Here is a 10,624-nt window from a genome sequence, read left to right as displayed (position 1 = left end):
ATCTGGGGAAAGTAACGGAGCGCGTCTTCTGTTCGGGTGATGTTGACATGGTGGTCTGTCCATGGAGGAGGATGGTACGTATTCAACTCGAGCAAGTTCATGAAATGTATTTATTATTTATGTTATTATCATGTGTTTATATGTATATCTAGTCTATCGTTTCTTGTCGCTTAGGCTATAATCATATCGCTTTTATATATTCGTTTCTCCTCGCCTATCATTTCAACGCAGACTATTTCCATGTCGCTCATCAGAACGTTTTTCGTTGAGTTTTCCATGTTAAATGTGTTGATAAGGAGACTAATGTCCTTATTAAAGTAGCCAAACGTCCCCCTGTCCCAATGTCATCTAACATGCGTGTGTGTGTGGGGATGTCCTGGAGATACCCTGACACCTGGACTCATTGCTTACAGATGTTGTTTATTAATTTATGTTACAAATAACTTCCCTTACGCACGTTTATTACGCCCTACACTTATAATGATGGCAGATATTTATTCAGAATATTCAGAGTTACAGATTCAATTCAACAGCAGCCATGGGAAAACAATTATATTCCTATCATCCTCTTAAATGCAATGTAAGCATTTTACTGTAAAACATGATCCTCTTATGAGATGGAGCCCATACACCACATCAATGACATCTGTCTACCTGGAGTCAGACAGTCTTTTTTTTATAAACGTTCTGAGACACTTGGCAGCAAGAATAAGAAGAAAACAGCACCTAGATCACTGATGGAGGACAAAACGCACAGATCACTGTTGTCTTCTTCACTAACTTCAAGGTCACTCTTGTAGCCTGGAATCTTGGAATCGTCCTATGCAGTGTGAGTTAGTTAGATAAGCTATACATGCAGAAACAGGGTCACAGAAATATACTGTGAAAACAAATTGTTGGCCTTCCAATCCTTGCCTCTGCCATCTGGTATTTTCTAAGGCTGGCTCTGATGGGAAATAAATCACGGAAATCCTCTCTCTCTCTCTCTCTCTCTCTCTCTCTCTCTCTCTCTCTCTCTCTCTCTCTCTCTCTCTCTCTCTCTCTCTCTCGCTCTCTCTTTCTCCACAGCGCAAAGGAGGTATGAATGATGAGCTCGGGAGCGCGGCTGACCGTCTGGACTATTTCCACGCCGCTCGGTACAAACATCGACAGACATCAGCCTCCTAGGCGTGCGTCCCTAGCCCTCCTCCCCGCCAGCTAACCTCTCCCACTAGCACTACTCTGAAACCCCATGTTACATTATTTAGATATCATGGGATGCGTCAAATCCAAGAAAAGCAATCCGACCCACAATGCCAACTCGGTGGAGAAAGTGCCGGACGGCGGCAAGCCCAAGGCGGACGGCAAGCCGGTCCTGGTGCACTCAGAGACGGTCGGGTCGGCAGAGAAGGAGGAGGACCAGGACCCGGCCCGGGTTGACCCGGTGTTGCTGGCGTACGCCCAGCGTCTGTCCGAGGAGATCGTGGCTCGGGCGGTGCAGCAGTGGATGGAGGTGGACAGCCGCTACAGCGACATCCCCTACATCGAGTGTGACGCGCCGTGAGGGACCAGGAGAGTAGGAGGCCCGGACAGAAACAACAAACCCTGCGGTGGCTTTCCCCCCCTTCCCTGCTCCTCCTCCTCTCTCGCCGTGGTGAGACAGACGGACGTCCAGCGACTACCGGACGCACGGACGGCAGACAGTTCTGTTTTGCGATTCTGTAAGTCCATAAGACGTCCTAAAGACGTCACCTGGACGTCCTAGGAAGACATCATCTGGACGTCCTAGAAAGACGTCATCTGGACGTCCTAGAGAGACGTCATCTGAACCCACATTCTGGCTTCCCTGAGGACGTCTTTTGGACTCTTTGTTTACCGGGAGGGCGATTACACAACAAACATCTGCCTGCCTACCCAGAAATGACCGGAAAAGTTGCCGTTCTATCGTCCCTCGCCATTTTACGTCTATTGATTGATTGTCTGATTCATTCGGAGCGTCTTTGTGTCTTTAGTCTAGTCCAGTCTCCACAACCATTGACATTTCGACTTTCACTACTGAACAAACATGTTGGCCAATCTGGTGTCGTCATACTGTAACTGCATTGAGAGCATGTGCTCACTTCCATCAGGACACGTCCATCTGCGATGGTCCAAGCCGATAGAAGGACTAGGACTGGTCATGAGGTCAAATCCCACCTGGGAACACCACCACAAGTGTGCCCCCTTAAGTAAGGCACTCAGCCCTACGTAACTCCAGGGAAACTGTCAAACTGTAATCTCTAATTGTATGAATCTTTAGATAAAAGTGTAACTGCTAAATGGTTCAAATGTAAATGTTCTTCCTTCCAGTGTCAGTCTATACTTGAATTTCAGTTCCCATGTAGGAAGTGACTTAATAATAAACCCCTCAAGTGGCCAAGGCTTTCACTTGAGATGTGAACACACACACACACACGCACGCAGGCAGGCAGGCAGGCAGGCAGGCAGAGGCAGGCAGGCAGGCAGGCACCCACGCACACACACACACACACACACACACACACACACACACACACACACACACAGACAGGCAGGCAGGCACCCACGCACACACACACACAGACACACACACACACACACACACACACACACACACAGACAGACAGGCAGGCAGGCAGGCACCCACGCACACACACACACACACACACACACACACACAGACACACACACACACACACACACACACACACAGACAGACAGGCAGGCAGGCACACACACACACACACACAGACACACACACACACACACACACAGACAGACAGACAGGCAGGCAGGCACACACACACACACACACACAGACACACACACACAGACAGACAGGCAGGCAGGCACACACACACACACAGACACACACACACACACAGACAGACAGGCAGGCAGGCACACACACACACACACACACACACACACACACACAGACAGACAGGCAGGCAGGCACCCACGCACACACACACACACACACACACAGACACACACACACACACACACACACACACACACACACACACACACACACACAGACAGACAGGCAGGCAGGCAGGCACGCACACACACACACACACACACACACACACACACACACAGACACACACACACACACACACACACACACAGACACACACACACACACACACCTCCTCCCTCCCTTCACCCTTCTACCCAGACAGCGGTTCCTGGATCAGGGTAATGGCGTCTCCAGTGGGCCTGTGGTGGACTAGCAGAGAGGAGCTCCCTCCTCCACACATCCTGACCCTGCTGCCTAACGGACACTTTTTTTTTTCTTCTTTCCTAGCACCAGGGGAGCCACCCCTCCTAAATTTCGTTGTTTGGTACCTGTACTGTAGCAATGACAATAAAGACCATTCATTCATTCATTCATTCATTCATTCAACAAGGACCTCACGGTCACTTTGTGTAAACCGTCTCAGAGCATCGTTTCAGTTTCAGCACCTACATGGGAACTGGAATATGAACGTGCGTCTGTCTGTGTGTGTGTGTGTGTGTGTGTGTGTGTGTGCCTGCCTGCCTGTCTGTGTGTGTGTGTGTGTGTGTGTGTGTGTGTGTGTGCCTGCCTGCCTGTCTGTGTGTGTGTGTGTGTGTGTGTGTGTGTGTGCCTGCCTGCCTGTCTGTGTGTGTGTGTGTGTGTGTGTGTGTGTGTGTGTGTGTGTGTGTGTGTGCCTGCCTGCCTGTCTGTCTGTGTGTGTGTGTGTGTGCGTGTGTGTGTGTGTGCTCACATCTGAAGTGAAAGCCTTGGCCACTTGAGGGGTTTATTATTAAGTCACTTCCTACATGGAATCTGATCCATTAGATGTTTCTGTCCTCATGCCACTAGGAAGGAACCAGACACACGTTTATCCTTTTATCCTGGACACAGAATGGGTTTACAAAAAACCTTTTGTTGGAGCCAAAATTGTCTGGGCCCAAATAACCACGGTTCCCTGTCGTAGCATGAGGGTGGTTACCATGGTTCCCTGTCGTAGCATGAGGGTGGTTACCATGGTTTTAATATGCTATATTACAACAACAAAAAACTATCGCCATCTGACCAATATAGTATACAACAGCACACAAATGCAACTCTCATGACCTCTGACAGTAGTTAGGAGTAGGCCTCCGATGCACAGTCACCATGGAGAGCTGAATTATACTGAATAGGGGACCACAATTCGTGACGTTGGAATTATAAGGTTCTATCAAAATTTTGTTTTTTACATAATCTGATCCATTAGGTGTTTATTAATGCCTGTGTGGTGTTATTTTTTAAAACGTTGAAATGTTTTAGTTAGAAATTAATAAAATACAAAGGTTCCATCTCACAAAACATAATGGAATGTAAAAACTTTCACGCTCAATATCTCTGAACTACCCTAGACGGACATAGAACCTTATCATTCTAAGCTCACGAATGAACGTGTATACTTAAGCACAATGTGTTTTATGGGCTAGCTAGAACAACCTTGGTCATAAAAGGTTTTATGACAGAGGGGAAGGCAATATCAGTTTGGTCAGTTAAGGTGTGTCAGAACCTACCGTACCACAACTGATGTTCAGGGAGCAGAACAAGGCAATCAGGGAAACAGGAAACATCGTCAGTTTCATGAAAATCCATCATGGTAAATAAAAGAGTGTTATTGAAACAACTATTTCACTGGAAAAATAAAGAGGAACAAAAAAATGAGAAGATTTGGAAAGTTTCCAAACTCTCTCCAACTTGGTGGCAGACTGTCTTGTCTCCCATTCAGCAGTCATTAAACAGCAACCAAAGGGGCTTTGTCACAAGTTACATTGACCTCCACCCAACTGTCGTGCTACGTAAGGTGTTATTAGTATTGTAAACTGCGGATCAGAATAAAAGTTCTATCACAGCCATCATAGCGATCACTTGCGACAACTGTTTGGGAAAAACCCCAATTATGAGATGGATCATAAACATTTGACATGGTATATTACATGGTTTCACAATGTTTGCTTTTATGAGCTCTTAGCCAATAACTGAGGAAACATTGAAGGCACGTTGGATAGGTGGAGTAACCCCAGTGCACAACGAAAGATTAGCTCTGATTCACCTAAACCTCTTTCAACACAACACATGGCAACAGTTAAAAGTCTGCCTATTCTCTCTTATTCCTCCCCAGTTTCCTACTGCATTCATACATTTCTTTGCGGCAGAGGTCAGAAAAAGCTGCAATTGTCAAACGATGACACATTTTTACGATGTTAAATGCATAGAGCGTCTGACCTCGATTTGAAACATTTTACAAAGCTTTATCTAGCACTGCAGTCAGGAGGAGGACCGGCCATGTTATGACGAAGACACTTGGATTCGCGTTTTTCAACAGTTAAGTGGCAGTTGTTTTGGTTGCTACGGCAACGTGCTGTAAGCAGACCTGCTTTTGTCTTTGGCTAGCTCTCAAACAAACGGCTGAAACGTAAAAACTATTAATGTTTGGGCTTATATGTTGATATTTGATGTGACAGTAAGAGTTGCTCTACGTTTCCATGTAACAATTGGGACATATAGACATACAATTGTAACCGTGGGAGCAGTTTGCAAAATGTGTAAAAAAAACAGAGATCAGAGGTTTTAAACCCAGTAAACAAAGAGTCCAAAAGACGTCCTCAGGGAAGCCGGAACGTGGGTTCAGATGACGTCTTTCTAGGACGTCCAGGTGACGTCTTGTCCATAAGACGTCCTAAAGACGTCATCTGAACCCACGTTCCGGCTTCCCTGAGGACGTCTTTTGGACTCTTTGTTTACTGGGAACGGACTTTGAACCTGCGTCCAAATTCTCCACCCTTTTGTGACAGTGTCCACACCCCAACATCTACTAAAAGCATTAGTAGAAGCGACAATGGGATATTACACAAATGCTATGCAATGAAGGGTGGTGGTGATGTTTAATAAGTCGTAAGGTCAGCAGAGTGTTGGTTTGAACCCCGGCTGGCCACATGTTGAGGTGTCTTTGGGCAAGACACTTAACCCCCAATGGGCGGGCCGGGGCCTTGCGTGGTAGCGTGCCGCCATTGGTGTGTGTGGGTGAATTGAATGAAGGCATTGATAAGCATTTACCATTTATAATTGCTCCAGATAAATGATGATTAGGTGATAAAAGATCGGTTACAAGGAAGCAGCATGTCGACTGAATATCATCCATGTGTCTGATAGCCTTTTTTTTACCAAAGAGGTGATGACACAGTAGTATGTTAACAGTAGTAATCAAGTACTTCCATTCTAAATATGATGTCATTTGATAACATTGGCAAAAAAGGGTACATATCATCTTTTACAGTATCTATCATGAACAGCTGCCTTCCAGTCAACCCGTCATCAGTGTCATTGACTGAAGGGCGTTTATCAGTGAGCGTGGTATTACGGCTATTTCAACATTTCGTTTTGCGCATATTGAGTAAAATACTGTGGGCGAGGAAGGGGGCACGCACACATGCAATGACATTTTTACCAAGTCACTGACACTGAAGTCACTAAGTAAGTAAGTAACGTTTAATTTAAACGTTTTATTTATATAGCACAACATTTACAACGACAAGAGCCGCCCAAAGTGCTTAACAGATAAAAGATAAAGATAAAAACAAGATAAAAGAGATAAAAAACAGATTAAAGAAAACTGATCAAATAGAAAAATACACTAAAAGCAGCAAGGTGCAGTACAAATAAAAGTGCAAAGAGTGCAGTGTCGGGAAGGCAGGCTCACCTCAGGTCAAAGGCCAGGGAGAAAAGATGTGTTTTTACTAGTTTTTTAAAAGCCTCAATGCTCTCACTGACGCTGTGGGGATGCTAAAATTGTCTCCATATGATAAAATCCACCTGATGTTCTTTTACAACTTGAGTACTGGTGGTGTATATATATATTTCACCTGCCGCACTGTACAGCTTTGTAAATAAGTCAATGAAGGATAAAACACTGTGAATAATAAATAAATGCAAATAAATCTGTGTACTTCCACTGAATAAGTTTCCTTTTAATTAAACCTGCATGCAGACAGTTCTTCAGCGGTCAGCTCAGATCAAAACGATCATGTTTGTTAGATTCAGTTTACTTTCTCTCACATTTCTCGAAACCGATTACAATCCAGATCATATTTATTATACAGTTGGGGACGTGTGTATTCAACACATCAACACTGGATGTAGCTGCTACTGGGCGTCATCGACGTGACGGAGCTGGTCTGCAGAACTACAACCCAGCGCTGCCTATGAGGCCACTGCTACATGTTTAAACAACGTTGAGGCAGTTCCCAAAGCTCCTCTGCACTCCCCTGTCTAATGTCACTGTCACATTATATTAGCTGACAGACATGTCTCACTGTCACATTATATTAGCTGACAGACATGTCTCACTGTCACATTATATTAGCTGACAGACATGTCTCACTGTCACATTATATTAGCTGACAGACATGTCTCACTGTCACATTATATTAGCTGACAGACATGTCTCACTGTCACATTATATTAGCTGACAGACATGTCTAATGTCACTGTCACAATATATTAGCTGACAGACATGTCTCACTGTCACATTATATTAGCTGACAGACATGTCTCACTGTCACATTATATTAGCTGACAGACTTACCTCAGCAGATCAGTTAAACTAGCTTTGAAGAATCACATAGCTGACGCAACGAATTAGAAAGAACACAAGGAAAAGGTTGGCCCTTGCAGTATACCGAGTTACTTTTCCTTGGTGTTGTAGTTATTATGATAATAATAATAATAATAATAATAAGTAATATTAGGTAACAAGCAAAGTGTTGCCTGGCTGGCGCCATTTGAAAGGCAGATCATAACCCTAAACCATAACAGCTTATCTCTGACACCAAGAGAATGATGGAGCCTCCAGCCTTGTTGCAGTGTGTTAGTGGTGGTTTGTTGCAGTGTGTTTGTGGTGGTTTGTTGCAGTGTGTTTGTGGTGGTTTGTTGCAGTGTGTTTGTGGTGGTTTGTTGCAGTGTGTTTGTGGTGGTTTGTTGCAGTGTGTTTGTGGTGGTTTGTTGCAGTGTGTTTGTGGTGGTTTGTTGCAGTGTGTTTGTGGTGGTTTGTTGCAGTGTGTTTGTGGTGGTTTGTTTCAGTGTGTTAGTGGTGGTTTGTTGCAGTGTGTTTGTGGTGGTTTGTTGCAGTGTGTTTGTGGTGGTTTGTTTCAGTGTGTTTGTGGTGGTTTGTTGCAGTGTGTTTGTGGTGGTTTGTTGCAGTGTGTTAGTGGTGGTTTGTTTCAGTGTGTTAGTGGTGGTTTGTTGCAGTGTGTTAGTGGTGGTTTGTTGCAGTGTGTTTGTGGTGGTTTGTTTCAGTGTGTTAGTGGTGGTTTGTTGCAGTGTGTTAGTGGTGGTTTGTTGCAGTGTGTTAGTGGTGGTTTGTTGCAGTGTGTTAGTGGTGGTTTGTTGCAGTGTGTCTGTGGTGGTTTGTTTCAGTGTGTTAGTGGTGGTTTGTTGCAGTGTGTTTGTGGTGGTTTGTTTCAGTGTGTTAGTGGTGGTTTGTTGCAGTGTGTTAGTGGTGGTTTGTTGCAGTGTGTTTGTGGTGGTTTGTTGCAGTGTGTTAGTGGTGGTTTGTTGCAGTGTGTTAGTGGTGGTTTGTTGCAGTGTGTTTGTGGTGGTTTGTTTCAGTGTGTTTGTGGTGGTTTGTTGCAGTGTGTTTGTGGTGGTTTGTTGCAGTGTGTTTGTGGTGGTTTGTTGCAGTGTGTTTGTGGTGGTTTGTTGCAGTGTGTTTGTGGTGGTTTGTTGCAGTGTGTTTGTGGTGGTTTGTTGCAGTGTGTTTGCGGTGGTTTGTTGCAGTGTGTTTGTGGTGGTTTGTTGCAGTGTGTTTGTGGTGGTTTGTTGCAGTGTGTTAGTGGTGGTTTGTTGCAGTGTGTTTGTGGTGGTTTGTTTCAGTGTGTTTGTGGTGGTTTGTTGCAGTGTGTTTGTGGTGGTTTGTTTCAGTGTGTTTGTGGTGGTTTGTTGTAGTGTGTTTGTGGTGGTTTGTTTCAGTGTGTTTGTGGTGGTTTGTTGCAGTGTGTTTGTGGTGGTTTGTTGCAGTGTGTTTGTGGTGGTTTGTTGCAGTGTGTTTGTGGTGGTTTGTTGCAGTGTGTTTGTGGTGGTTTGTTGCAGTGTGTTTGTGGTGGTTTGTTGCAGTGTGTTTGTGGTGGTTTGTTGCAGTGTGTTTGTGGTGGTTTGTTTCAGTGTGTTAGTGGTGGTTTGTTGCAGTGTGTTTGTGGTGGTTTGTTGCAGTGTGTCTGTGGTGGTTTGTTGCAGTGTGTTTGTGGTGGTTTGTTGCAGTGTGTCTGTGGTGGTTTGTTGCAGTGTGTTTGTGGTGGTTTGTTTCAGTGTGTTAGTGGTGGTTTGTTGCAGTGTGTTTGTGGTGGTTTGTTGCAGTGTGTCTGTGGTGGTTTGTTGCAGTGTGTCTGTGGTGGTTTGTTGCAGTGTGTCTGTGGTGGTTTGTTGCAGTGTGTTTGTGGTGGTTTGTTTCCGTGTGTTAGTGGTGGTTTGTTGCAGTGTGTTTGTGGTGGTTTGTTGCAGTGTGTTTGTGGTGGTTTGTTGCAGTGTGTTTGTGGTGGTTTGTTGCAGTGTGTTAGTGGTGGTTTGTTGCAGTGTGTTAGTGGTGGTTTGTTGCAGTGTGTTTGTGGTGGTTTGTTTCCGTGTGTTTGTGGTGGTTTGTTGCAGTGTGTTAGTGGTGGTTTGTTGCAGTGTGTTAGTGGTGGTTTGTTGCAGTGTGTTAGTGGTGGTTTGTTGCAGTGTGTTAGTGGTGGTTTGTTGCAGTGTGTTTGTGGTGGTTTGTTGCAGTGTGTTTGTGGTGGTTTGTTGCAGTGTGTTTGTGGTGGTTTGTTGCAGTGTGTTTGTGGTGGTTTGTTGCAGTGTGTTTGTGGTGGTTTGTTTCAGTGTGTTAGTGGTGGTTTGTTGCAGTGTGTTTGCGGTGGTTTGTTGCAGTGTGTTTGTGGTGGTTTGTTGCAGTGTGTTTGTGGTAGTTTGTTTCAGTGTGTTTGTGGTGGTTTGTTGCAGTGTGTTTGTGGTGGTTTGTTGCAGTGTGTTAGTGGTGGTTTGTTGCAGTGTGTTTGTGGTGGTTTGTTGCAGTGTGTTTGTGGTGGTTTGTTGCAGTGTGTTAGTGGTGGTTTGTTGCAGTTTGTTTGTGGTGGTTTGTTGCAGTGTGTTTGTGGTGGTTTGTTGTAGTGTGTTTGTGGTGGTTTGTTGCAGTGTGTTTGTGGTGGTTTGTTGCAGTGTGTTTGCGGTGGTTTGTTGCAGTGTGTTTGTGGTGGTTTGTTGCAGTGTGTTAGTGGTGGTTTGTTGCAGTGTGTTAGTGGTGGTTTGTTGCAGTTTGTTTGTGGTGGTTTGTTGCAGTGTGTTTGTGGTGGTTTGTTGTAGTGTGTTTGTGGTGGTTTGTTGCAGTGTGTTAGTGGTGGTTTGTTGCAGTGTGTTTGTGGTGGTTTGTTGCAGTGTGTTTATGGTGGTTTGTTGCAGTGTGTTTGTGGTGGTTTGTTGCAGTGTGTTTGTGGTGGTTTGTTGCAGTGTGTTTGTGGTGGTTTGTTGCAGTGTGTTTGTGGTGGTTTGTTGCAGTGTGTTAGTGGTGGTTTGTTGCAGTGTGTTTGTGGTGGTTTGTTGCAGTGTGTTAGTGGTGGTTTG

At 45.0% G+C, this 10,624-nt stretch overlaps 1 protein-coding gene across 1 annotated transcript; it reads left to right on the top strand.

The window, feature by feature from the left end:
* Positions 1–1,252: 1,252 nt before the first annotated feature.
* Positions 1,253–1,543, top strand: akap19 (A-kinase anchoring protein 19; the record flags this gene model as incomplete). The annotated part of the gene is made up of 1 exon (XM_080525830.1): positions 1,253–1,543. One exon carries the CDS (start codon positions 1,253–1,255, stop codon positions 1,541–1,543), a length of 291 nt encoding a protein of 96 aa, XP_080381956.1.
* Between the last annotated feature and the right edge of the window lie 9,081 nt (positions 1,544–10,624).

Source organism: Nansenia antarctica (assembly GCF_963989245.1).
Source record: "Nansenia antarctica genome assembly, chromosome: 3".
Classification (NCBI taxonomy): Eukaryota; Metazoa; Chordata; class Actinopteri; order Argentiniformes; family Microstomatidae; genus Nansenia; species Nansenia antarctica.
This window is presented reverse-complemented; position numbering and strand designations above follow the sequence as displayed.